Source organism: Microcebus murinus, chromosome 18, assembly GCF_040939455.1.
Source record: "Microcebus murinus isolate Inina chromosome 18, M.murinus_Inina_mat1.0, whole genome shotgun sequence".
NCBI lineage: Eukaryota > Metazoa > Chordata > Mammalia > Primates > Cheirogaleidae > Microcebus > Microcebus murinus.
In genome coordinates this window covers 20,031,145-20,059,116 of record NC_134121.1, presented here as the reverse complement: position 1 = coordinate 20,059,116, position 27,972 = coordinate 20,031,145, and the positions used below count along the sequence as shown (strand labels likewise).

At 51.4% G+C, this 27,972-nt stretch overlaps 2 protein-coding genes across 2 annotated transcripts in view; both read left to right on the top strand.

Moving 5' to 3' along the window:
- VPS53 (VPS53 subunit of GARP complex) overlaps positions 1-10,427 on the top strand; it is a 156,173-nt gene extending 145,746 nt beyond the window's left edge. The window contains exons 22-23 of the mRNA XM_075994275.1: positions 27-9,769; positions 9,969-10,427. Of these exons, the coding sequence (XP_075850390.1) occupies positions 27-197 (171 nt within the window). The 3' untranslated portion in view covers positions 198-9,769; positions 9,969-10,427. The remainder of the gene's footprint in view (positions 1-26; positions 9,770-9,968) is intronic.
- An 8,308-nt stretch (positions 10,428-18,735) lies between these two features.
- On the top strand, positions 18,736-26,792 carry RFLNB (refilin B). Its single transcript, XM_012740814.2, has 3 exons — positions 18,736-19,080; positions 21,288-21,397; positions 23,700-26,792. Exons 1-3 carry the CDS (start codon positions 18,877-18,879, stop codon positions 24,028-24,030), a joined length of 645 nt encoding a protein of 214 aa, XP_012596268.1. The 5' UTR covers positions 18,736-18,876; the 3' UTR covers positions 24,031-26,792.
- The last annotated feature ends 1,180 nt before the right edge of the window (positions 26,793-27,972 follow it).

Below are 27,972 nucleotides of genomic sequence, written 5' to 3'. Positions count from 1 at the left end.
ACCACCCTCCTCTCTGTCACCTGCAGGGGCTGAAGCGCAGCGAGCAGAGCAGCATGCTGGAGCTCCTGCGCCAGCGGCTCCCCGCCCCGCCCTCGGGGGCAGAAGGCTCCAGCTCACTGTCTCTGATGGCCCCAACACCGGAACAGGAGTCGTCTCGCATCCGCAAACTCGAGAAGCTAATTAAAAAGAGACTGTAGGAGCGTCGGGGCACTGTTCTTTCCCTGGCCGATGACCCTCAGCACCCAGTTCCCTGGAAGGCCCCCCAACCTCTCCTGTGCTCCCCGGGACTGTCAGATCGTCAGTGTTGAAGCTTTCTGGGACATCTGGGTTGTTAATGCATCTCTCCCATGCCCTGTCTTAATTCCTGTCCAAACTGGCGACGCTGAGTGAGGGCCGGTTTATGATAAGGCAGTTTAGATTATGTCTGATTCCTGAAGGAGAGGCAACAACGTGAAGGTCCCTGTGTTCAGGGCTGCTCTTGGCTGCGGGATCGTCAGCGGCTCTTGCAGCCTCAGCACGGCAGCCAGACCCTCTGACACGTGGGCCCCCTTCCCTACCGCACACCTGCCCAGGCAGCTTGGATGGGGAGGTCCGGATCCCCCCCTTCTTCCCGCTGCTACTGTTGAGACCACCTCTGCAGCCAGAATGCTGAGTTTTCCTCCTGTGTCTCTGGGTTTGGTTCTAGGGCCTGAGTTAGTGAAGTGGCAGGTGACAGGTGGAAAACCAGCCTTTCTTTCTGAAGGCAATGGACGTGTGCATACTTTTCCGTGTAAATCCCAGTTTCCTAGTACGTATTTTGTTTCTGGTACTTTTCATGCCTTGGCCAGGTTGTCCCTGTGTTCTCCCCATTTCTTAGTAATCTCTAAAGGGAGAGAGGCCCTCAGTCTCTCTCACCCCAGAGGATTGCATGTGCCAGGCCTCGGAGGCAGGTGTCCTGCTGCCGTGAGGCTCCTGACCTGGGTGTGGGACAGACCCAGATGTGACTTGGAGACAGGGTTCTGCTGGGCACACTCACTGGAGTATGAGAGCAAATTATTTTCTCCATTTCTTTGTTCTCACTCTGCTCCTAACTTCTAGAAAAAGGGTTGCCTTCTGGACAGGGAAAACAGAATGTTCTCTTGGAAAATATTCCTTAGGCTTTCTCCTTAGATAAAGCTATGGGAAAACCCCGGAGGCCTGTACCCTTCTAATCCCTTCCTGTCCGTTCATTTTCAAATCCAGAGTACTTTCCAGAGTCATCTGAAACAACAAAGGTGCAATGGCTGGGCAACATGTTACCATGTTCCTAATGAGAAAGAACCTGGGTTCATGGACACCTTAGGAACAGAATATAGACCTGTACACCAGGCTGAGAACCTGGCACCACCCAGCACGCAGCCTGCCCCGGCCTGCCCTTCCTGCCCACCGCTGGTTCTCAGTGGCAGAGCGTGCAGAGGAGAATCGCCGCAGAGAACCACTTCGGTCCTCCCGCATGATCCTGCATCCAGAAAACAGGCAACATGTCGGGTAGTTGCCCTGATGCTCTTGGTTCACTTGAAACTAAGCCTCAGTGTACCATGACCACAACCACAGGCCAACCGGTGTTGGTGTCAGCTTTTGTTCAAGAATAATATTAATTAATATCTGTTGGCCAGGTTGGGGGGCGCTGAGGAGGAAGGTGGAGCTCTCTACACAGAATGCTTATAACAGGCTTGGGATAAAATTGGGACATCAAGCAGCACTCAGACATGAGTTTTCAGGACAGGGGAAGTTTCCTAAAAATCCATAGAACTTGCAACAGTCATCCAGTAGGAAACTTGAAGGTTTGAAATCTGCCAGAAGCACTGCTTGGTCCTCCCCAGCTCGTTTTCCCAGCATCACTGTGCAGTGCTCCCTGCCCGTTCCCTCAGCTCCCTCCCCGGCTCCGTCCGGCAGCCCCAGCCTTGACCCTGGGCCTCATTTCTTCATCAGTCTCCAGCCTATTCTTGCTGGTCAGTACGACTCTCGCGTATTGGGCATCTCAAATTTGAGAACACTGAAAAGAAAATAAGGCGTGGAAGACAGAGGCGTGACCTTGAGCTGAGCTCCATCAGGAAAGGATTCCATTCATAAACAAGGCGAGTGCAGGAGGGGCGGGGAGGGCACTGGGAGAGCACCCGGAGCTCGGCAGGGGGGTCCTGCCTGGCTGTCGTGGGGCCCCGGCGAGGTGCCACAGGCTTCCGTAACTGCCGAGAAGGGGAGTGACCCATCTCCAGACAGTGCGGCCGACCCCGCCAGCTGTGTCCACCCAGGGGAGCTGGGAAAGCCGGTGGACTCCGGCACCTGGTTCTTGTCACTCTCGGTGTTTACAAATCCACACTTCTCTTCTCTCGGCTCATTCGTGAGGAGCCAAGTTCTGGCCATCTCCGTAACGGCATTGAGATGTCAAGCTGCTGTTTTCCACGCTTGGTGGTCACAGCCTGGGAAGTTGCTTTCTTGATTTATTACATTGTCAGTAATCCCCAAGGAGCCAACAGATGTCAGTAGGAGTTACGTTAACTGTCTCGCTGATGGGGGCTGGATACTGTACGCGCATCCTGTAAAGACAAAGCATGCTTCTCCGCCAGGGATGTGCCTCCGAATCACCTGGGACCCTTTTAAGAAATACAGATGCCGGGAGACTTTGAGTCAGGAAGTCTAGAGTGGGGCCTGGCATATAGGTTTAAAAGGTCCATAGGTGATTATAATATTTATTCCTTGCTAAGAACCATTGCAGCAGAGAGAAATTTGCTTTATTGAAGGGCCCCTGTGGCACATTTGTATAAACGTAAGCAAGCTCTCTAAGCAAGGGTAACGGCTGTGCGCCAAGCTGGTACCGGCCTGGTACACGTGCCTTGCTGAGAGCTGGCAGCTGCGACTTTAAACTTGCGTTGTTGGTGGGGACTGTGTCAGGTATCAGGCTCTCCCCATGCTGTTTAGGATTCTTCTTGATTTGACCAAATCCCAAGCAGAAGCCTTGTGTTATCTTGTTTTATATGTTATTCACAATGATGTATATAACAGGAACAACTATGATAAAAGCAGAAGCTAACAGCTCTGTGATCCAGCTAAACTTGTGCCCATTCCTTCCCTCCACTTTCTCGAGCCCCTTTAAGAAGCAAAAAAACAAAAACAACTTTGAAGTCACTTTGCGGTTAAAATAAATACTGGCAATTTACAATCAATAAAGAATTCACTAGTGCTCTTATTATGGGCAGACTTCTCTGATAGCTGGCTTAGAGGTGCCCAGGCTGGAGAAAATTCTGTTCGGTCTGCAGCAGTGAAACAGGAGCCACATGGACAGGGTGCTTTGACCTGCAAGTTCGGTTCTGGCATTGACGCTAACTCTTGCCACTCCTCCCTCTCTTGAAGAACAAAGGAGCAGTATCCAGGGCTCTGCCCACCACCCACAAACGGTGCCTCCTTTCTCATGGCTAGGGGGGCTCCTCCACGCAGATTCGGCAGGGTTGAGAGCAGACAAGCCAAGACCAGCAAGGCAGGTATGAGGCAGACGGGGCAAGAGAACAGGTCCGAGGATGCTGCCTGATGCGGAGGATGTTACACTGGCCCATCCTGAATGGCTGCTGGGCCAGGAAACCCGGTTCCCTGTTTACAGAATGCTGGGGAAGTGCCAAGAGTGCACAGCTGGAAATGTAATCCCCCTCCCTAGGAAGAGAACTCTCAAAATAACTGGCTTGCTGGAGGGTAAAAGCAAGTGTTTCACACTTCTTGTCTACTCCAAGTCAGATTCCTAAAAATAAAATAGTTAGAGCTGCATTGGGCCTTTTAAGCAATAGCCTTGGAGACACAGACACACGAAAAGCTGGCATCCATAAAGAATACTGTTGCATTTTATATATTAAATAAAAGTTTCCAGTCTCATTCTAGCAGTTATCAAAATAGATAGCCTCCTGGACCCTCAAAGTTCTATACCCATGGGACATATAAATTTCCTTAAAATAAAGGGATTGCTTTTTTGTGTAAATATCTTTCATTTGCCCCCATCTGGAAGTGATTTCTTGGTGCATATTGGAGCACAAAGTACTGCAGTTAATTAAAGCATTACTGGATGTCATTTGCTAGAATGTATTTCCTTACTGCTGACAGAAAACAGAGCGGAATATAGGAAAGAATTAGCAAGCCCATGAACCTGGGACCCCCTCCCAGCGGCTGCCCCTTCCCTGACAGTCTCAGGAAGCCGTGCACGGCCACAGAAGGTGGTCAGCAAGGTCCAGCTGTGGTGGGAACCCCTGTAAATGCGTATACAGCGTTCTGCTGCTGATGTGGAACCCTTCTTGCTCTCTGAGTCTGTGTCCTGTTGACTCTGCCTTCTCTGCCCTTCCTGCAGTCACAGTCCACTTTGCTCTGTGACTGCCAAGTGATTTCTCTCCCGTACGCAGTAAGTTAATCCTGTTTCCTTAATAACTGGGTGGGCATTTTGCAATGAAAACTTTTGGGGAAGTCTGATGTTCCTTTCAACAGTGGAAAGTCTGTTGCAGCGTTTCCATTGCTGTGGCTTCGGGATCATTACCTAGTTTCCATTCTTCGTCTTCACCAGCTCCCCACGATTAGGGCGGCCAGGGATCGATCTAACGAGAAAGAAACACTTCTGTGTAACCCACCTAGAGGGCAATGTAAGATGACTCACCTACCAGTTCTCTTCCTTCTCACCTGCACGAGCAGGTGGGGAGGTGCTGGTGAGCAGTGGGACATGAAGAATGTGCTCATTTGAAACGGAAGCAGCCTGGGATGGGAAACGTCTACAGAAGGCCTGGTCTGCAGGTCTGGTCCTGGCATTTTGATGTTGGGCAAGTCACTGATCCTCCAAGCCCTGGTTTTCAATATTTGTGAAAGGAGATTACATTGAACAGGGCTGTGAAGGTCACACAGGACCAGGTTACGTGCACATGCTCTGCAAGCCACAGGCAGTGTGCAATGTGTCCATTGTCACGTGCCAGCTGGAGCCCGTGGCTGGCCTGACTGGACTGACTAATAAACGGCTCAGTGGCAACACATCCTGCCGCCGAGCGCAGGCTGCATCCGCGGCAGGCATCGGAGTATCTAGTCTTTGCCTTTTTAGGTCATGAGTGTGAAATCCAGCTTACTCAAGAGTTTTAGGACTCTGCAAGCTGTATTCCCCGTGCCCTGGCAGCTGCTGCTTCCGTAGCATTCAGGGATAAACCTGCAGACGCCGAGAAGCGAGCCTCCCCCCTCCTGGTAGCGTTGGCCAGGCTGCCTGTTGTGGAAAATAGGGCACGTTTCCTCTGAATGCAAATTAGAAGGCTTGCCAAAGGCTCTCTTCCAAAACAATTCTTTAGGTATGGTGTCTGGTGTCCACAGGCCAGACTCTCGAGCTAGCTGCTCCTGTCAGGGACAGAATTCTTGCTAGCACTCCTTTTTCTTTTCATTTTTCTTTTCCTTTCTTTCTTTTTAACCTTTGATGCCTCCCCCCCCTCCAAAAAGAACTAAGCAGGATTATCTGGGGACAGGCAGTGCTGACTGGGAAGCACAAGGTTCACAAGCTTTTGGATGACTTTACAGTTGCCTTTCAAAGAAGATTAGACCTTCCCCAAGATCTAATCAGCCGAATCCCTGTAATCAGCCGGAAGGTTCCTATCTGGCTCTCCCAGTCCTCTTTGGGGATATCGATTGGGAGAATGTGGGGCACTGTGTGATGTTAAAATGAAAATAGTGTCAAATGCTTTGTCCCCTAGGAATGTTTCTCACTTCATCTGAGGGTTCTGGTAGCTTCTGCTCCGTCCTCAAATGGAATCCGCACAATTGCCGTGCCTCTTTCTGTTTGGGGTAATTTTTCAACAAATGAGAAAGTAACAAAGCTTCTCAACGAATGTCCCTCTACTTCCGGGGCTAATAAAAGTACTTGCAAAGGGGGCTGCAACTTTTAGGGGTCCCAGGTGAAACAGGGGCAAGAAAGCCTAGCTGCTTCAGCGGGTTGCTTTGCGCTGACGGAAAAGGAAGGCACTTCCTCGGGAGAGAGGAAGCCTGCCGGCTGCCAAGGAGACCGCATTCCATGGGGTTCTTCACAAAATAAAGCACTGTGATTGGGCCGACTAGAGCAAGCACTGAAGAGCTTTTGCAGGCAAATGGAAGAAATACCCATGCTGCATGAAGAAAACACGGGTTCACACACAGAGAGCCCCCCACAACTCCACACCTGTGCTGCCCGCCACATCCACTGAACAGCTCTGAAAGGGTCCCAAGTGTCAGCTCTGCGGCTGGCTAGCTGGGCCATCAGAGGAGGGTGCTGAAGGTAGTCAAGGTCTGGGCTTTGGCTGCAGAGCCCAGCTGCTGTCTGGCCTGCATATAATATCTTTGCTCATGAGAAGGTCTGGGTGATTCAGTGCTATCAGTACATGGGAGTAGGGGCTGTAGGAAAGGAGTGGGAAGAACAAAGGAACAACTTACTGAGTATCTATTGTGTCCTGGAGACAGTATGACATCTCATCAGATCACAATCCCTGTTGCGTAGGTACGGTTAGCTCCGCTTTGTGGATGGGACCTGGACACTCAGAGAGGGTAAGTGACGTGCCCAAGGTTGTGTGGCTAGAAAGGGCCGAGCCAGGACTGGGCTCAAATCTCATGCCATCTCTTTTTACTGCATCAGTAGTTTTTAAACATATGAGACAAAATTTTACGTGGCATCCCCACTATACAAAACAGACAAAAGTCTTTTATTAATGTATTTTATGAGTTCAGATATTTTCCAAAGCAAATCAGTGAGAACACAAACTATTTCAGTAAATAGAAAGCATTTTAAATCTAAGATTATGGATGAAAATGTGCACGTATCAACCCCAGCATCCAATTGATTTATGTGTTTTGCTTTGGTTGCAGAGAATAGAGAAGTCTTGATGAATCCAGCTAAGAACTTGCAAAGAGTATCTATTTTGTTTTAAACAGCCCTCTTCCAATTGCAGATACTCTTCAGTTAAACAGAGGTGACAAGAGACTCTCCTGAAGTCTACGTGGGTGTGAACAGCCCTAGCAGGAAAAGGCTAACACAACCAAGGGGCTCTGACATCTTACATTTTCCCCCTATAGCACATTCGAGGATGCAGGTTGTGTTACTACTGTTTTCAATGTTGAGTTTTCAGAACAGGTTTAAAATACACATTTTAAAAACAAAGTTAGAATCACACCTTTGTAGAGGTTCTTCCCCCACTAAAACATCGCTGAAGAATTTAAGATTTCCCCAGATGTCATTTTGGAAGCTACTGCCCTCATTAATACACGTTCTCATTGTTGTTCCAACCTTAGAAGGGAGAGGAGGTTTGGCACTGTCATCTTAGTACAGGAACGAGCACCATTTCATTTGAAGTTATTCAACAGTAGCACCTGAACTGTCACCCAAAGTCTATGCAAATATGGGTTAAGTATCCCTTATCTGAAACGCTTGGGACCAGAAGTCCTGCAGCTCTCAGATACCTTTAGATTTTAGGATATTTGTGTTATATACTTACTGGTTCCGTATTCCTAGTCCAAAAATCTGAAATCCCAAATGCTTCAGAGAGCATTTCCTTTGAGTGTCCACTTGGCACTCAGAAAGTTTCAGGTTTTCAGGTTAGGGATGTTCAACCCGTCACCCTGGATGCCACCTCCTGAGTTGAGGCCTTCCAGCCTTTGGAGAGGACATCTGAGAGTTGTGCTGAATAACTGTGTTCTGGGAACAAAGCAGTGTGTGTAACTGGAATGGAGAGGGGTGCTTGGGCAACGTTTGAAAGGAAGCTGCTGCTGCTGCTTCTGAAATCCCCACGTGCCCCAAGTCATACACCCGAAGCCTTGAGTGTCCTCGTGCAATGATTCCCAACCTTGTCAGGACTTGAGACATAGAAATGACAATGTGTGTGCTCCTGTCACCTCTGGCCCGGCAGCCACTCCTGGGCAAATCAATAGAAGAGGCTGCTGGGGCTGGGGACAGTGTCTGCTTTGGGACACCTCCCCCTCTGCAGCCCCGAGGCTCAGAGGATCGAGATCCGGGCTTTTCTGTGCACCATAGCAGTGGCCTGAATTGGAGAGTCAGGGTTGGGTGGTGTGTGGATTTATTTGTTTGGGGACTTTGGTCAAAGTCCCTCATTTTGCAGATGGAAAACTGAGGCCCCAAGAGTTTCAATCACTTGCTGACTCTCTGCCATGCAAGAGGACTGGCAAAATCTAAGTATATCCCACTTCCCAGTCACCGTGCCACTTTCCCTAGCTGCCCTTCCCCGGGGCTATGCTTCTCCCCTCCCGGCGCCCAGAGCTTTTACCCCTTTTACCTTCTGCCTGCAGAAGTGAACAGGGGTCTCCACACTTTCCTTGATCCCACTGCCTGCCGGCCACCATGCTACTTCCCTTGTCACTATTGTTAGCATTTCAGATGAAGTCTACAGCCTCCAGCCCCACACTTCCCTCTCCGGCAAGTCAGCTCCCATCTCAGCCACCTTCCTGAAACTTCTCTTGAAGGTCGCTGATGCCCTTCTTGCCAAGCTCACATTCATTCTCTTTGCACTTTCCACATACAGCTGGTCCCTGGTGCATTCAGTAAAAGATATATTTCATATACCCACACAGCCATTCTGTTTTCCACTTTCAGTACGGTGTTCAACAGATTACATGAGGCCGGGCGCGGTGGCTCACGCCTGTAATCCTAATACTCTGGGTGGCCGAGGTAGGCGGATTGCTTGAGGTCAGGAGTTCGAAACCAGCGTGAGCAAGAGCAAGACCCCATCTCTACTATAAATAGAAAGAAATTAATTGGCTAACTAATATATATAGAAAAAATTAGCCGGGCATGGTGGTGCATGCCTGTAGTCCCAGCTACTCGGGAGGCTGAGGCAGCAGGATTGCTTGAGCCCAGGAGTTTGAGGTTGCTGTGAGCTAGGCTGATGCCACGGCACTTACTCTAGTCTAGGCAACAAAGTGAGACTCTGTCTCAAAAAAATAAATAAAAAATAAATTACCTGAGATAGTCAACGATTTATTATAGAATACACTTTGTTAGATGACTTTGCCCAACTGCAGGCTAATGTAAGTGTTCTGAACATGTTTAAGGTAGGCTAGGCTAAGCTATGACATTTGGTAGGTTAGGTATATTAAATGCATTTTGGGGGGCTCCTCATCAGTCGTCTGATAAATGCATTTTTTTTTTTAATACAGGGCCTTGCTCTGTCAGCCAGGCTAAAGTGGAGTGGTATGATCATAGCTCACTGCAACCTCACACTCCTGGGCTCAAGCGATCCTCCTGCCTCAGCCTGCCAAGTAGCTGGGACTACAGGTGCGCATGACCATGCCTGGCTAATTTTTTAAATTTTTGGTAGAGACAGGGTCTCGCTCTTGCTCAGGCTGGTCTTGAACTCCTGACCTAAAGGGATCCTCCTGCCTCAGCCTCCCAGAGAGTTAGGATTACAGGCGTGAGCCACTGCGCCCAGCCAGATCTACTCATCATTTTTAATGGCTGCGTGGCATTTCATAGTTCTGATAATACCATGTATTTCACTAGTGCCAAGGTTTGAATGTATGTGTCCCTCTGAAATTCGTATGTTGAAACTTAATCGCCAGTGTGATAGCATTAAGTAGCAGGGCCTTTAGGAGGTGATTTAAGTGATGAGGGAGGAGCCTTCATAAATGTGATTAATGACCTTACAGAAGTGGTGCAAGGGAGCTTTTTGGCCCCTGTTTGTGCCCTCCTAACTTCCGCCAAGTAACGATGAGCAACGTGGCGCCACCTTGGAAGCCAAGAGCAGCCCTCGTGCCGGCACCTTGATCTTGGACTGTAAGAAATAAACATCTCTTATTTATAAATTGCCTAGTTTGTGGTATTTTGGTGCAGCAGCATGAAGAGTCGGAGACAGCCAGTCTTCTAGCAATATACAAAGTTTGTTTTTTTATTTTTTGGCTATTAGAACCATATCATCTGTGAACATCTTTCTGTAAATATCTTTGCTTACTCGTGCTCACATTTTTTTTTGCAGGATTTCTCCTAAAATTGTTACCCTTCCACTGAAAAAAACTAAAGGACATACACATTTGAAACGTTGCCAGCTCTCGCAGAAACACCCCCTGCAAAGGTTGTTTTGCTGCTGTCTCCCCCAGCGGTGCGTGGGCACCCACTTCTCCACATCCTCACTCGCCCTAGATGTTGTTTCCTGCTTCTTGAGGTAGAGGATGTAGTTGCAGCTCTATCTGTAGAAACGCAGCAAGTAGAAGTTCCCCTTTGGTTTTCATTGCACAAAACCGAATGTGACTCAACCTACACAGTGTCTTGCAAGAAAGCTTCCTCGTTGAGGGTGTATTGAGTAAAGACCTTTGGCTTCCCTGCCTTGTCGGGGTTCCTGGAGAACATACTTTGTGGGTTCGCTCATGAAATCAATGATCAGCCTTTGTATATGTAGTGATGTAACATTCTGATATTAAATTGGGTGTTTTTTCCCTATTTCCCTTTTTGCTTCTACTCTTTGCCCCACGACTGCAGTAGCAGCCAGGTAGAGCATCCTTAGGTGTGGCTGCTATAGAGATAATTGAATTATTAGCTTTTGAACTCTTATGGAAACTTCTATAATTGTGTAGTAGAGACAAAATTCTTGAAAGCCATGGCTGTCAATGCAAGAGTGTTGGAATGCTATTTGTTTTGATTTCTTATTCCAAAAATGTGCCTTTAAATTTTAAATACCAAGATCCTGGAGTGCCTTGGTACTCCAGGTACCACTTGATAGTGTAGAGTGCCCATAGGCAATCATCATCACAGGGGTGGGGCCTCTTGACATTTGTTTCCATTCCACAAAAAAATGTGGATTTTGATCAGCAGGTGGGGGAAGAAAGACCAGAACAGCTGTGACTTGGTTGAAAGGCTGGTAGGTCTCTGAGAAGAAATTCAGAGCCCCTGCACTTTGGGTCAAGCCCTAGTAGAAGAGGAACCTTCTGATCTAGAAGCCACTGCCTGGCTTCTGGCAGTCAACCTGGGAGACCACAGCCCCCATGGAGAAGTCCTGTGAACAAGTCAGCAAAAAGACGAGGATGAGTGAAGGAGATTTCCAGCCGGAGAGGCCTAAGGAGGGTGTGGTCCCTAACACACAGAGTCCCTCACACCTCATGGTGGGCAGGTGATGGCTGCTAAGAGTTCCCCGTTCCTCGAGCTCCCAGAAGTAGTGAAAGGACCAGCACATTGGAAGAGACTTTGGGTTAGGACAACTAGGGTGCAAAACAGGTGGCATATGGACAGCAAAAGCAGAGGGTGGCTCTCAGTGGCCAAGCAGAACAAGTTATACCTCAGTGGAAGCCAGAGAGGTGGGAAGATGACCGTGGACCAGGCACTCACAGCCAGCTTTGCTGCCATGATGTTATATAAGCCCTTCCAGATATCACTCAGGCAAAAGGGAAGGACAAGAGCGATAATTACCTCAACTGAGCCATCATCCAGAAGATAAGAAACTACACTGAGTTAGAGGCCAGTGCCCCAATCTTGAGAGAAACTGGGGAGTCTATGAGCTAAAGGGAGTTCACTTTAAAAAATTAAAAGAGCATTAAACTTTGTTATGCCCAAATATATAGTCACATAACAATATCCATTACAGGTGCCAAAGGAGACCTAACAGCTCTTCACTGTGCACTTGATGTGGCATTTCTAGCCAGGAGCACAGCAGACCCGGGCCAGCCACCTCAGCTCCTCCTTCCCCTTGTCTCCAGTGCAACACTTGTACAAGATGCATGTCCAGGGCTGGGCACGGTGGCTCACACCTGTAATCCTAGCGCTCTGGGAGGCTGTGGCAGGAGAATCACTCGAGGTCAAGAGTTCAAGACCAGCCTGAGCAGGTTCGGGCAGCCTCTTTGCATGCAGGACCCAGGAGCCTCTTCCACAAATATTAAGAGAAGGGGCCAGAAGGATAGACCTGGCTCGGGAGAGAGGGAGAGGGATTTGGAATTCAAAGGGGTGTTGTTTTAAAATTGATACTTGTCTCTTGGTCTAGCCCAGAAAGGGTTAACTTTGAATCCTAGAGCAGGGGGCAGGCATAAAGGAAGCCATGGTGCTTTAGGACCACCCTAACCCACAGAACCAGAAGAGGTGAGGAGTACTTTGCTACAGAACCCACAGCCCAGCACCTGCGAGCTGCAGGGCCCTCCGCCACCACCAGCCTTGGCAATGGTGCCCGAGCTTTGGGCTGTGCTATCACCAGCTCTACGAACAAATTTCAGTGACTCCCATATGCTTTTTTATAATCCTCTCTCTTACCTAACTACTTGACCTTTTGAGTTGTTTCCCAGAAATGGTGGATTTTTCTGCAAGACAAAGGAGCAGAGATTCTGAAGGGCCCTGGGCAGACTTCTTGACACCAAGACTCACCACCCCCCTAATCTGCCCCCAAAGCATGCAGTGCCTTGTTAGTTACACCACGACCTGCCCCTGGGTACCTGGCCTGCCCTTTAATTTTTTTCTTTAATTTTTAATTTATTTTTTATTTTATTTATTTTTATTTTTTTTGTGTGTGAGACAGAGTATCACTCTATTGCCCAGGCTAGGGTGCAATAGCCTAGTATGATGCTATGGCACTCTAGCCTGGGTGACAGTGAGACCTTGTCTCAAAAAAAAAGACATCCTCTGACACAATGCAGCTCGCACGAGCCTGCACGAGGTAGGCGTTAGCCTACCTCACAGCAACCTCAAAATCCTGGGCTCAAGCAATCCTTCTACCTCAGTCTCCTGAGTAGCTGGGACTACAGGCATGCACCACCATGCCCGGCTAATTTTTTCTCTATATATTTTTAGCTGTCCGGCTAATTTCTTTCTATTTTTTAGTAGAGACGGAGTCTCGCTCTTGCTCAGGCTGGTCTTGAACTCCTAAGCTCAAGCAATCCTCCTGCCTCAGCCTCCCAGAGTGCTAGGATTACAGGCGTGAGCCACCACACCTGGCCTGGCCCATCCTGTAAAAGCTCATAATCTCTGTTAGTTGGAGAGACAGATTTGAGGCAGCTTCCCCTGTTCTCTTGACAAGACATCTGTCATCTTTTTAAAATTCTTTTCTTCCTGGCCGGCACGGTGGTTCACACCTGTAATCCTAGCACTCTGGAAAGCCAAGGCAGGTGATTGCTCAAGGTCAGGAGTTGGAGACCAGCCTGAGCCAGAGTGAGACCCTCGTCTCTACTATAAATAGAAAGAAATTAATTGGCTAACTAAAAAAAAAAAAAAAAATATATATATATATATATATTAGCTGGGCATGGTGGTGCATGCCTGTACTCCCAGCTACTTGGGAGGCTGAGGCAGGAGGATCACTTGAGCCCAGGAGTCTGAGGTTGCTGTGAGCTAAGTTGATGCCATGGCACTCTAGCCAGGGCAACAAAAAATGAGACTCTGTCTTTAAAAAAAAAAAAAAAATTCCTTCTTTCTTCCTTGGCAATCCTCGTCATCTCAATAATTGGATCTTCGTGCAATGAGTAACTGGACCTAGGCCAAAAAACCCCCTTGCAGCTTCAACAACAATGCCTGGCAAGGGACAGAGGCATGGTACCACGGTGGCACTGCCGCAGCCTCTCCTAAGTGACTGATAGAGCTGATGGTCTCAGCAGGGTCTGAGTCCACCTAAGGACAGTGGTGGAACATTGTCACACAAGTTAGCAGAAACAGAGGCCAGGACAGTGAGGGCTAGAAAAAGAAAGAAAATGAATAGCAGGCCTCCCATTTTTATGACCAGATTTACTCATGAGCATATGAGAGATGAGAGACACCCTCGGGGATTTCTAGAAATCCAGCAATCGGGGTTCCTGCCAAAGAGTGGGCTAAGGGGCTAAAGCTTCAGTGGACCCCTGGCCAGCCCGGCCGGGGAGAAGATGAGGCACACGGAGTTTTTCCTTGGTACTTCCCCTCTCGTCCCAAGTTCTTCCCCAGCCCTGGCTAATTTTCAGTAAAGAACCGAAACTGAAAAACATTTCTTCAAAGGCATATAAATGTCTTCAGTAAGTGTCGGGAGTTCCCAGCACTACATAGCTGCAAACCACAGCCGTCTCGGCCTGCGTGGATTCTGCTTTGAACTGGGCTAGGAGAGGAATGCACTAAGGGACCCCCGCTCCCAGGAAGGACGCCACAGGCCAACTGTCATCATGTGGGGCAAGTTGGAAGCCTCCAAGGGTTCCCCCTCTCTCCATGCCCTCCCAGGCAGCCCCTGCAGCCCCGAACCCTCAGGTGGTCCCCAAGCACCATGGAGACCCTCGAGACTGCCGCTGGAGTGTGGCCACACAGACCAGCCATTTGTCCCCCAGGGACAGTTGACAGCACACCGTTCCAGCATGCCTTTCAGTCGAGGAGCCGAGGGTCTTAACTTCAATTGCTCAACCAAGGGCTATTTTTCTGGCCTGCAAGTCCTTGTCCAGTGTGAATACGCAAAACAGAGCCAGGAGCACAAGTGCATTGACACGGTTCCAAGGAGGCCATGTGCCCCAGCTCTCTGCAAAGTCTCATCTGGGTTTTATTTTGCGGAGGCCAAGGAAGGCCCTTTTCTGTGTAACCAGGGAGCGTTTGGGAGAATCAGCTCTTAGCTTACAATTAGGAGGCCCCCGGGGTGGAGCCGTATTTGACTGGCATCGTGGGGCTCCCCACACAGGGGACACTGGCCTGACTCCAAGCCAGCTGCACTGGATATCTGGGTTAGTGTCGCCAGCGGGGCTTGGCCAGACCCCATGTCTCCAACCAAACTGGTGGTCTGCAAGTGGAGAGGTCAGAAAAGGAGCCAGCCTGTCGCCTCAGGCCTGCTTAGGTCTAAAAGCAAGAATTTCGGGGTCCCCTCACTGCTATCTGGCTCATGCCAACTCTGTGAGTCCCAGGGGCTGAGGGTCGTTCATCAGCCTCACCAACACGTGTGTATACTCGTGCGGGCTGCATTGTGTCAGAGGATGTCTTTTTTTTTTGAGACAGGGTCTCACTCTGTCACCCAGGCTAGAGTGCCGTAGCATCATACTAGCCCACTGCAACTTCAAACTCCTGGGTTCAAGTGATCCTCCTGCCTCAGCCTCCCAAGTAGCTGGGAGTACAGGTGTGTACCACCATACCTGGCTAACTTTTCTACTTTTTGTAGAGACAGGGGGTCTCGCTCTTGCTCAGGCTGTTCTTGAACTCCTGCGCTGAAGCGATCTTCCTGCCTTGGCCTCCCAGAGTGCTAGGATTACAGGTGCAAGCCATTGCGCCCGGCCAGAGTATGTCTTTTTCATTCAATTCCTTTCTTTGTAGACTATGGCAGGTCCCTTTCAATGTTCTTTGAAAACAGTAACCTTAATCTTAAAATATTTGCAGAAGAAAATAAAGTTCTATTTTTTTTTTTTAAAGCATTTGGTTGACATGGGTGCATATGAAGGAGAGAGCGTATCTGATTGAACAAGGCAAATCCACTACATCCTGCACCTGGGACCCAGGGGGCTGGGAGCTGCAAGGTGCCATGGGAGCAGGGCGCGAGCCAACGTGCTGGGGCCGGGAGTGTTTTTAATCTACTGTCTGGCTGGGTTTGCCGAAGACAAGCTGTTCCAAAACAATAAGCGGAGGCCTGCCCTGTTCTTTTCTGATTTAACTCCCATTCGGGCATCAGCTTAACTTAATGCAGAAGAAACAAAAATGCAGGGTTGGCATTCGTTGTTGGGCAGCTTTTGTTCCTCAGACCCTGCTGGGAGAGGCCTCCGGCCAGATGCCAAGTCCTGCGAGGACACCGTGTCTCTGTGATCCAGTCGGGGCCATGGTGGCCCAATCTGAAAGGACAGCTTTGAGAAGGGGCCGGTCTTTCTGCAGCCTCCCTCATCTCCCTGGGCCACGCTTGCTTTGTGTAACTCACCCCTGATTTCTAGGCGCACCCCAGCTGTTGTTCCTCAAAAGAAGGCCAGTCTTCAAACCCGGACCGGGAGGGTTAAAGGTAGCGTGGGTTACCTTTCCCAAGCTTTGATTAGAGTGTTTCTGTGGGAAACATCCAGAATAAGATGTAGGATGCAGACGAGCCCAGGTAGCGAGGCCCTTGTAAAGGTCTGCAATGGATGGGCAGAGTGAGCTCACTGCTCGGGACTGTGGGGACTGCGGGGACACGGCTGACTCCACGGTCTGCGCTGCATGTTTGTCGTTATTACTACAAGGGAGATCCCTTCTCTCCCATTCAGAAGGACTCCTGGGCAGGCCGAAGTTGGACAGTTCCCACTGTGTGAATAGCTCTGCTCACTCTTGCCAGGAATGCCATGGGCAGGATGCCTTGGCCAGGCCGAAGATGCTCTCTGGGTATCCATGTGGCTTCCAGTCTGCTGGGGTTTGTTTATCTTTGAGCTCTTTGCAGTCTGGACAAGAGTGGGCAAACCTGGGGTCACTCTTTGTTGCCTTTTGGTTGGCTCATCAGAATTCTAGGAGCCACAGGGAGGGATCAGTCTTTGGTGCGGCTTATTGGTGGCAGGGGTCGGGGGCATCTGATGGTTTGGGGGAATCTGTCAGGGACTGTGGTCTCCATCCCTGTTTCTCCGTCAGTGTCAGGCCCAGGGCTGGATTCTTCTCCAAGCCCCTCCAACTCCTTGCGTGTGTCAGTGTTGAGCGTGTCTGGAAGGAAGGCGGCCATGGTGAGTAATCAACTGATGCTTCAGGAGCTCCTTGGCAGTCGCCCTGAGGCTGAGGCTGTCCTCTGGTTTCAGGAAACCCTGCCCGATCTCTATTTATTGCCAAGATGCCCTGCTGGAGTTGGGGAGAGGTTGCTCTTGGGGACCAGACAGAACTCTCATAGGAGGGAGGTCAGCGTCTGGATGCTTCCTGAGTCCAGTTTGGTGGCCGTTACTCCCAGGGCCCAGCAGCCCCTGTGAAATCCTGGACCACCTGCTTGATGACGCAGTGCCTCAGAGGTGTCCCCTTGCTCTGCCCGGACACTCCAAAGCTGGCAGCTTCTCAGCCACTTGCTCCTGTTGGCAGCTTTGATGTCTCCATGGATCGTCTGTTGGAATGTGAATAGTCTAAGCCCTTCAGAACTGCCCTCGGGAGGTGACAATGCCGGGCTCCTGCCAGGCGCCGGGTTTTAGCAGGTGCAGGGGGAGCTGTCTCCCAACATCGCCACGGCCATCCTCACTCGGAAGGAGAGCGACTGCACTGGCCCTGCACACTCAACCTCCTCAGTCTCATCCTCCATCTCTTCCAGGCTGATGATCTTGAAGGCCACCACCTCCTAGGAGCAGTTGTCATCTTCCTGGACACCTTTCCCAATCTGACCAGACTTTGGGGAAGAGTTCTCAGGTCTACCTGGGAATGCTTGGTGGGCAAATTCCCTCTGGGGAACTGAGTTCTCCCACTGCAGACCCACCACCCACCTTTCCATAACCCCAGAAAGCACTGAGATTCCTCCTCTGCCACCTGGGGTCAGGGGCAGCCTGGGACGTGCAGATGGTGGGGTCCACAGAGGTAGGGAGGTATAACAGCGTAATTATGTCCTTGCACTGACCAAATGGTGTCCAGGACTGTGCGGGATATTGTAATCTGTTCCCACAGGCCCTGATTGAATGTTTGCCTTCCCAGCACACAGGCATGCAGCGGGTTTTATTCTCTGTGGAGGGGATGATCCTGGCTTCCTGTTCACAGCAAGCTGTCTTGTACCAGCTGTGTGACTTAGGGCAAGTTGAATCCCTCTCTGTTTCCTTACCTGAAAGTGATGGATAAGGAGGTAGGAGGACTGAACTTTGCCAGCGGATCTCTAAGATCTACCTGCTCGAAATTTCTGAGTTTAACAGGTCTGCCCCAAGCAGGACACGTGTCTTTGCAAGGACTCGGCCTGGGCTGCCACTGTGGGTCCTGTACAGAGCCCACCTCTCGTCCTAGCCCAGGGCGGGCCCCCTGCCATGTAGGTCTGGGCCAGGCTCTGGCTCCAGGCCTTTGGCTGAACACCAGGCAGAACCTCCACAGTAGGGTGGCTGGTGGCCGTGGGGACTTCCTACCCTTGCTGATGGTCCCGGAGCTCTCTGTGTGAGAAGGTACCGGGTTTAGGAACAGCCCGGCCCTACAGCCGCAGCTACTGAAGATTTCCCGCTTAGGACGGAGCTTCTCTGTCAAGCCAGAGGGGGAGGAGAAGTCCCAGGCTATTTTTTGGAAGGGATCTCCTGGGGGGTGGGGCACAGAGCTGAAAGCTCCTATACTTCCCCAGAAGGGGCCCCTGGCCATCGAGGCAGCCCTGGGCCGCCAGCAGAGCTTGCCCATCCCGTTGCAGGTCGGAGTCTGCGCCCACCACAGATCTCCCTGCCCGGTGAGGCCCGTCCAGCTGAGCACGGGCCGGGGAGTGCTCAGTGCCCCGGGGAGGTGAGGAGGAAGGAGGCCTCCTTTCCTCGGGGTAGACGTGAAAGCCAAGCCCGCCCTGCGGAGCCAACAGGCGCTGCCGCCATACGAGGCGCATTAACTATTAATAATTTCCAGTTGTTTGCTAGCAGGTTCGGCGGCTCCCCAGGCCTCTGCAGGCCGGGGCTCTGCTCTGGCTCCGGGACCGCCAGGTCCGAAGACAGTGGCGCCTCCGGGCCCCGCTGGGACGGGGCGAGGGGTCGACGCGCCCCCAGGGCCCCGGCGCGAGCGGGACACCGCGTCCACCTGCGGCGGGGCAGGGCCGGCCGGGCTGGGTCCCGGCGCCCCGCACGCGGAGCCCGGCCGCCTGGGGGCCCGGCGGCGCACGGCGGGAGCGCAGCGGCCCCTGGCGCCCAGCCTGGCGGCGCGGCCGGGGCGGGCCGGGGCGGGCCGGGGGCGGGGCCCGGGAGCGCGGCGGCCGGCGAGACCCGGACCGCGCGCGGGCGGCGGGGCACGGAGGGCGGCCGGGCGGGCAGCGGCCCCGGCCCGCGTCTGCGCCCCTCGCGGCCCTCGCTCGCCCGCGACCCCGGCGCCGGTGCCCCGGCCGCGCCGCGCGCACAGCCATGGTGGGCCGGCTCAGCCTGCAGGATGTGCCCGAGCTCGTGGACACGAAGAAGAAGGGCGACGGCGTCCTGGACAGCCCGGACTCGGGGCTGCCCCCCAGCCCCAGCCCCAGCCACTGGGGACTCGCGGCGGCCGGGGGCGGGGAGCGTGCGCCCGCACCCGGGGCGCTGGAGCCGGACGCGGCGGCGACCCCCGCGGCCCCGGTGAGTGGCCCCACGCTGACTCCCTCCCGCCCAGCCTACCCGCAGCGCCCGGGGACCACCAGCCCGTCGTGCCGCCCCACTCGGGGCGCGCCGTCGGCGCCGCCACCCGCCCGTCGGGACGGCGTGGCCATTGCCGGGAGCCGGGGGCGGGAGCGCGGCGAGAGCCTGGCCAGCTGGAGCCGGTGGCTGGAAAATTGTCATCGCCGCCGGGGAGGCGCGGGAGCCCGGGGAGAGGCGAGCCGCCGTCTCCTCCCCTCGGGGTGGCGGCCCCCAGCCTGCGGCCCGGCCACATTCCTGCCCGGCGGGCGGGCGGGGCTCCGGGACTCGGCGGGCACCCCGGCCTTCCCTCCCGGACCGAGGGCCCGACACCCGCGACCCTGCCCGCGTCAGCGCCGCTGCCAGGGCCGGCTCCTCCGACCGGTCCGCGGAGGGGTGTGCTCTGGGCTCCCCGATGCAGACAGCCCGCGGGGCCAGCCTGCGGGACCTCTTGAGACTCCCGGTCCCCCCACCTTGTCCTGAGCACCTAACCCCGAGTCCCGCACTTAATAGGTGGGAGGCCTTTAGGTGGGTGGAAACTTATAAATATTATATTTTTATTTTGTTTTGAAAATTTTATTTAAAGAAAAAACACCAAGTGTACCTTGCCTTAGGAAGCGCTCACATTTGGTATTTGTTGTTTTTACCTAGAACCCTGGGGAGGCCACATCCTGCCCGCAGCCTCCAGAAAGCTCAAAGCGGGCTGCCCGCAGGCCCCCTGCCCTGGGGCAGAGCAGCTGTCCCTGGGCCCCACGTGGACGCTTTGGTGGTGCGGGCATTCTTGACCCACTGACCCTGCCTCTCCGGGCATCAGCGCGTTTTCTCAGTTCCATGTGGAGGCTTGCTTCAACTTGGCCTTCAGAGCCCTCCCCACCTGGCCCTGTCTAGCCTGCCCTGGCCACAGGCAGACACACGGTGCCACCGTGCTGCTCCTTGCCTCTTCTCCAAAGACCTGCTGGCTGCTCAGTGCCCAGCTCATGTTAGTGACCTCCTTTGGGAAGCCTTCCCTGATGCTTCCCAGCGACTTGCCAGCGTCCCCGGCTCCATCCCCATGTCCCAGTGGCACTCCATTCATGCGTGTTATGACCGCTGCCGCCTGCCCCGACCCCCAGGCTGCACGCGGGGCAAGGTGGGCACTCAGGGAGTGTCTGCTGGGTGGACGGGGATGAAAGAGCAGAGAAGGCAGGGCACGATGCCTCTGGCCCAAGTATTTTGTTTTTTAATTAGGCGAAGAAAATGACAGATCCCCAGTAGACCAGGAAACTCAATGGGCCGCTGAGTCCAAACTTTACTCTGTGTTTATCTTTGTACAAGTAACACAGAAGCCCTGATTCCAGCAAATCGGGTGAAAACTAGTCCCCAAGTCTAGGATGTCACTGTCACCTAACAAGCCTCCTTGGTGAGTCAGGACTCTCGATGCACGGACCAGGCTGGAAGACAGTTCGCCTCTAGGAATCTGTGCTGTGGTTCGTGGAGTTTTCTGGAGAGTGCAGGGTGACACGGAGAACACTTTGGCGATTGTCTTACCAGCGAAACTCCGGGGTTGTGGGATTTCTCTGTCATGGGTGGGTGAGGATCTGACAGCCCCCGAGGCAGAGGAGGTGGCGGAAGTTGGACTGAATCTTCAGTTTTAAAAAATCCCTAGTAGCATTTTTTTGTCTTGGCCTCTTCTAGAGTGTCGCGGAGACAACGACAGGGGGTGCCGTGTCACTGAGGGTTCTGGTTGGCTAAGCCCTACGCCCCGGTCCATTGAGGTTTTCTCACCGCATGGCTATAGCATGGTGCAGCAGGCAGCCCCTGGGTCTGGCCACGGTCGCAGTACTGAGCTCAAGTTCATTTCCTCTTATCCGCCTTGCACATAGACTCAGCTATGGAAGGAGGCACCCCCCCCCACGCTTTGGTGTGCAGATGAGGTCAAAGGGCATGCGATATGATCACTCTGTGGGCACACAGCACAGTCGTGGTAGACCTGGGACTCGAACCCAGACCTCTTGGCTCCCTGTCCAGCACTGTGCCTATGCAGTGGGCCAGCCCTTCTCTGACACGCCCAGCCTGAGGGTCACAGTTCACATGGTGGCCCATTGGCTGGAGGCTCCGAGCCAGGACCTCCTGTGGGGGATGTGTCGGATGGCTCGTGGCTGCTCTAACCACGTTCTTCTCTGTCCTTGAAGAACCCAGCCTCTCTCCCCAGCGCCCCGGTGCCCACCTGCGTGCCCAGGCTGTGCCCCCTGTCCTTTGGAGAAGGAGTGGAGTTTGACCCCTTACCATCGAAGGAAGTAAGGTAAATATCGCAGGCCCTGATGTGATTTTTTAAAAAAATTTTTCATTGTTTATTCCAGACAGTAATGCTTGTTATTTTAAAAATTAGTTAACGACAAAAAGTATGCCAAAGACTGTTGATAATCTGGTGGGTAGTCTTTTGGCTTTTATTTTGTGTCTTCTAACCCATGAAGTATGCAGACATGCTTTTTAACATAAAAATGAGATCATGTGATGTATAAGGTTCTGTAACTTGTTTTTTGCACTTCATATATCATGAGCATCGTATGTTTAAAATTTTGTTAAATATTAATTCCACTTTCCAGAAGCTGCTCCCCTCCACCCCCAACCCCCACTTCAAAGTGCTTTAACCTTGTGTCACGTTCGGATTTCACCGGACAAGTCCCAGCCTCCCTCTGAGACTTACCCCATCCAGGATTACCTGGGGGCAAAGTCTCACCGAGAGGCTCAGGTAAAGATAGGGCTTTTTTAGAAAAAGGAGTTTTGCTTTTGGTAACTGGTGGTTTCGTAGCTGGAGTTTCAGTTGCATTAACACAAAGGGCCCTTTGACGTGGAACAAAGAGAGGTTCATCAGTTTGGAGGTGAGCAGTTTAGCCTTTTATTCCCGTGGAGCTTGTATTTTGAACAAAATGGGCACATGACTTCATGACATTAGCTTCCAGCAGCCTCTCTGCTTGCCCAAGGAGAACAGAAAAGAGTGCTGATTCTTACCCAGTGGGCAGGGGCTGGCCGGGGACAGTGCTGTTAGATTATGTCTCATAGGTTGCACATACTTATTTTAGTTTCTGTGAAACAATAATGATAATGTAGTAAAATGCATTAATGCTTTGCTTCCATGAAAAAAAATTCTCAAATTACCAAGGAAGGAATTAAAAAATATAAAGCAGTTGAGGAATGTGGCTGTTAATTTATTTTGTGGAAATCAAGACTGTAATTGGCTTTCTTTTCTTTTCTTTCTTTATTTTTTGAGGCAGGGTCTTGCTCTGTTGCCCAGGCTAGAGTGCAATGGCATCGTCATAGCTCACCACAACCTGCCCCCCCTGGGCTCAAGCCATCCTCCTGCCTCAGCCTCTGGAATAGCTGGGACTACAGGCATATTCCACCCTGCCCAGCTAATTCTAATTTCAGTGGAGATGGAGTCTCACTCTTGCTCAGGCTGGTCTCAAACTCCTGAGCTCAAGCAATCCTCCTGCCTCAGCCTCCCAGAGTGCTAGGATTACAGGCATGAACCACCACTCCTGGCTTGTATTTGGCTTTCATTGATAAGGTCAGATCCCTGAGTCCCTGGGTTTGGGGTGTCTCCAAACCAAAGGTCCAGGGGGACCAAGTACAAGTATTTGGTATAGCCAGGCTTTCAGAAGCAGCATTCAGGATTTCTGGGTTCCTTCATCCTCTCATTAAAGAGCTGATTGATCACCTGAGAGGTCAGAGAAACTCCCCACCCCTAGTAGAGCAGTAGAATCAGCCTTATTATATAGTAATTACCATGACAGCACTTGCTATATGTTAATGCTCTGCTCATTTATTATGGGGAACCCTTTGCAGAATGAGGAAACCGAGGCTTAGAGAAGTTAAGTAACTTGACTGAGGTCTCATAGCATCCGGGGGCCGCTGCGTGCAGTGGCTGCCAGCGACTACAGGGTGGACTTTGCAATCCTGCTCCCCTGTGTTTAAATGCCAGCTCCAGGCCAGGCGTGGTGGCTCATGGCTGTAATCCTAGCACTCTGGGAGGCCGAGGTGGGTGGATTGCTCGAGGTCAAGAGTTCAAAACCAGCCTGAGCGAGACCCTGTCTCTACTAAAAATAGAAATTAATTGACCAACCAAAAATATATATACAAAAAATTAGCCGGGCATGGTGGCACATGCCTGTAGTCCCAGCTACTCGGGAGGCTGAGGCAGTAGGATTGCTTGAGCCCAGGAGTTTGAGGTTTCTGTGAGCTAGGCTGATGCCACGGCACTCACTCTAGCCTGGACAACAAAGTGAGACTCTGTCTCAAAAAAAAAAAAAAAAAAAAAATGCCAGCTCCACATCTCAGTGCCTCTGGGACCTTAATCTCTGCACCTTGCTTTCCTCTCTCAGGGTTGTAGGGAACGTGAAATTAGATCCTGTCAGCAAAGTGCTCAGAACAGTACCTGGCACGCAGTGAATTCTACGCTGAATTCATGAATTCTATGCTTCTCCCTGGAGTAGCCACGTGGCGATGTTGGCACCCCATAAGACACTCAAGGTCACACTGGGGACCCCTGTGTGTGCCCCTAGCCCAGGGTCACGGCTTCATGCTGCCTTCTGTCTCCCGCCCAGGTATACCTCCTTGGTCAAGTACGACTCGGAGCGGCACTTCATCGACGACGTGCAGCTGCCACTGGGCCTGGCGGTGGCCTCCTGCAGCCAGACAGTCACCTGCATCCCCAACTGCACGTGGCGCAACTATAAGGCTGAGGTGCGCTTCGAGCCGCGCCACAAGCCTACGCGCTTCCTCAGCACCACCATCGTCTACCCCAAGTACCCCAAGACCACCTACACCACCACCCTGGATTACAACTGCCGCAAGACGCTCAGGAGGTTTCTGTCCAGCGTGGAACTGGAAGCCTCGGAGTTCCTGGGCACCGAAGACCTCTCCGACGAATGCTGACTCGAGCGGGCCGGGCTGGGGTTGGCCCCAGAGCGCCCTGGTCAGGTTGGGCGACGCGGCCCTTGCATGTCATTCCAGCCCCCCGAGGCGTCCAACCTAGAGATACCTCTAAGCCCAGCCTGGGGAAGGCAAAAAAAAAAAAAAAAATCACTGCATTTCATAATGATCGAGATATTTGGTTTTTGTTGTTGAATTTTCAAGTTGTTTTTAAAAGGAGGCGATTTCCTGGTTTGCCGTTGCCTGCTTTCCCCGGAGTCTCAGTCGGATGAGAAAATGAAAAGACCACTAGGACAGAAGGAAGTGGTAGCAGCGTGACGTAGGGAGGGAAGGAGAGAGAGCTCGTCTTCCCTTGGCCGGTTTGTCTGGGGAGAGTGAGGAAAAAGTCCCTGGGACGGAAACAGTGAGTTTTGACAGATCTCAGCCACAGGTGTCTTCTTCACTGCCACAGAAGCAGTGCCAACTCAGTCAACTGTGACACCCATCTGGGTCCAATCTGGAATTCTGAGTTCCATTCCATCTTTTAGTTCCATTTCCATTTGTGTTTCCTGCTAACCAAATCTGTCGAAATTCTCTAAATCTTTCTCATGATATCAAAAAACCCCAAACCACAATATATGATGCCTTTAAAAAGAGAAAAATAGGGTCCACCCTGTCCTGGAGCGCTTCTGGAAGGTCGGATCAGCGGGTGGCCGCGTGTTGGAGCCGTGGCGTTGGCCGGAGTTCCAAGCACGGGCTCTGGCAGAGAGCCTCGGACCCTGGGCATCTGGTTCCCGCCTCCACAGGCTTGTGCGACTCTCCTGATAAGTATTTTGGGGTTTCTAAATACTTTCCCTCCTTTGCATAAGGGAAAATGCAGCGCAGGGCTCTGTCGAGAGAAACGGCGCCTTAAAAGAATGCTTTGCAAAAACACTTTCTGGGCCTCCGGGGTGGGGGGGGGAACACGGGAAGCGGTCGCCCTGATGGAGACCTGGCAGCTGGAGCTGTCGCTGGTGACCGGGTTCATCAGGAGGGGTGCCTGATTGACTCCTTCCTAGGATGGCGGTGGTGTCAGCGTCGCAGGGTGGTTCTGCCAGAGCCTGTGCTTGGAACGTCCGACCCAAAACACCGCAGGGAAGTCTGCGCCGCTCACCCCAGTTAACCTAAGGTGGATTCTCGGAACAGGGAATGATGTCGCCGCAGTTCAGACTCCAAAACCTGGCCACTGTAGTGACGGCACACGCTGCTTTCCTACCATGGTGTGAGTGGAAGTGACAGTCACGGCGTTGGGTATGAACTGAAGATGTGTCCCCCAGAGAAACCGTGTGAATCCAGCTGAGCCCCCCAGCAGCAGCGGCCCAGCGGCCGGGGGACGTCAGCCCCCCTCACCCTGCCACCCTGCCCAGCCCTTTCTTCTCGGGACCTCCGGCCAGTCCCTGCCGTGTCTCAGAAAGTGGCAGATGGGTTTTTTTTTTCTTCTGATACTGGAAAGAACAAACCATAGCTATTCCCTTTGAATACATCCAAATTATGTCAAGTGCTCGAGGGTTGCAGAGCATTGTAAGCTCCCGTTGTATCTGTAGGTGGCTTCCATCTGTCCCCAAAGCAGAACTGATGGCGCCATGGGTGCCCTGGAGCCACAGCAGGGACTTTTGTTAGCGTGAGAGCAGGTGCGATGGTAATGGCTCTCAGCTGGGGACTTGGAGGCCAATAGAGCCACGTTGTCTTGGTGTCCACTTCGGACAACAGCGTTTAGTCTGTCCTGCTCCTTACTGGCGGGACACACCCCCACGGACACACCCCGTGGACGGAGCCTGCAGTCTGCTTCGTGCTCCAGAGTTTGCCAGGGTGAAGCTGGGCAGGGACCCAACGAGGGGCCGGTCCCCATATACGGAGCCACAAATGCTTCCTGCATTTGGAAGAGCAAATTATGCCGCATTTATTGATAAAAATGGATTTTTCTATCTGATTCCACAATGTTGTCCTTTAAGTGGTAAACATAATTTTTAAATTGCTAAGAGAATTCCCAAGGCTTTTCTCTGCCCCAGTGGAGGCACCTGGAAGAGCCCAGGACAGCATTGTGGGCAGAGGACAGAAGGTGACCTTTGAACACAGCAGGGTTTTGAGATATCTTTAGGAGATTTTTTTGTATTAGGGGGATTGTGTTCAGTTCGGGCAAGTCTTTCTAGGTGTGGAGAGAATCTGAAATACGTCAGTGAAGTAAGTAGAAGTGAGCAATTGTGAATGTGTAATGCAAATGGAAAAGCAGGTTTTATTTTGTTAAATTATTCAGTAAGGAACCAATTGTAGTTCTTTCTAATCTTTTCTCTCCAAACCTGCTTTGCTGACAAGTTGCAGAAAAGAGAGCAAGTGAAGACACTTCAGTGAGGCTCAATGTCAGTTGATAGTGGATTCATGTTAGTTTGCAAGGTGGGAGCGGTGGTTTTTAAAACTCACTGATTAAAACAAACATTCCTAAATGTGTCAAGAGATACAGTTTATTTGTTAATTAAAAAGCTTTTTTCTTAGTCTTTAAATTATGGCTTTCATGTAATAAGGATGATTTGTATTTTTAGTGAAAAGTCGTTTTCCTTTAAAATCACAAGCCTTTTAAAAAGATTTTATTTGAGTAAGTGCCTTTTCATTTGACACTCTGCCTGTTCCTAACCTTAGGAAATCCACAATAGTATTCGACAAAAACTGTGTCTTAAGTTTATCTTTGACATCTGTCCATTTTGCTTTGTGACTTCTTCATTTAACAATAAATTATCTAAAAAAAAGTAAAACTTGCAGATACTTCTCTTTTTCTTTTTTCTTTTTCACAGCAGAATGTCATGTGAGATGCTTCTCTTTTTTAAAGTTAAATTATTTTTGGTTAAGCCAAATGAGAAAAAACTCCTCATCCTTAGAAATGTTGAGACATGATTATATTTAACAGCAGAAGTCTGCAGGCACAAGGTTTGCTAAGGAGTACCTGGGCACGGACAGTTGTAAGGCCATTTGTTTCCAGGGTCGATGGGTGTGCCCTCTTTCCTAAAACTGATCCGCCTGAAAATGCACCTGCGAGTGTCCTTGTCAAGCTACTTCATTCACTTTTCCCATCTCCCTTTCCAAATTGCCCTTCTCCCATGTTGTGGAAGAAATTCACACCTTAGCCCAGCCTTCATTTTATTGTGGTGCCTGCTTTGTCCTGGAAAAACCTGCAGTCGCTTGACAGAGGGGCCGGTCGAAGCATTGGTGACTGGGCACCAGGAACCCACTGATGGTCTTGGTGTCCACGGGTGTCCTACACGTCATTCCGTCAAGGATGGAGCATGGTGGCAGGAGCAACGCTGGCCTGTGTTGGGATGTCCTCACTCCCCGTCTCTCAAACGGCGAGGCATTGAGAGTGATGACCCTTTTCATTCAATACCCACAACTCTGCAATGTCAGACTACCGTCTCCCCTCAGAGTATTATAGAGAAGAAACAGTTCTATCTTTTCCTAACCTGTTGCAAGGTTCATGACTGAGACCCCACCCCATAACAAAAGATAGAATAAACCCAACAAGTAAGATGTGCAACGTTTGGGGGATGGACACGCTTAAAGCTCTGATTCGAGAGGGGAGAGGGGCATGGGCAATATACGTAACCTTAACACTTGTACCCCCATAATTCGCTAAAATAAAACAAAATAAAATATATTCTTAAAAAACAAACAAATGTATTTATTGTAACTTTTATGCAACATGGGAGCTTTCAGAAATGAAGACCCCACCGGGCACGGTGGCTCACGCCTGTAATCCTAGCACTCTGGGAGGCCGAGGCGGGTGGATCATTTAAGCTCCCGAGTTCGAGACCAGCCTGAACAAGAGCAAGACCCTGTCTCTACTAAAAATAGAAAGAAATTAGCTGGACAACTAAACATATATAGAAACAATTAGCCAGGCATGGTGGTGCATGCCTGTAGTCCCAGCTACTCGGGAGG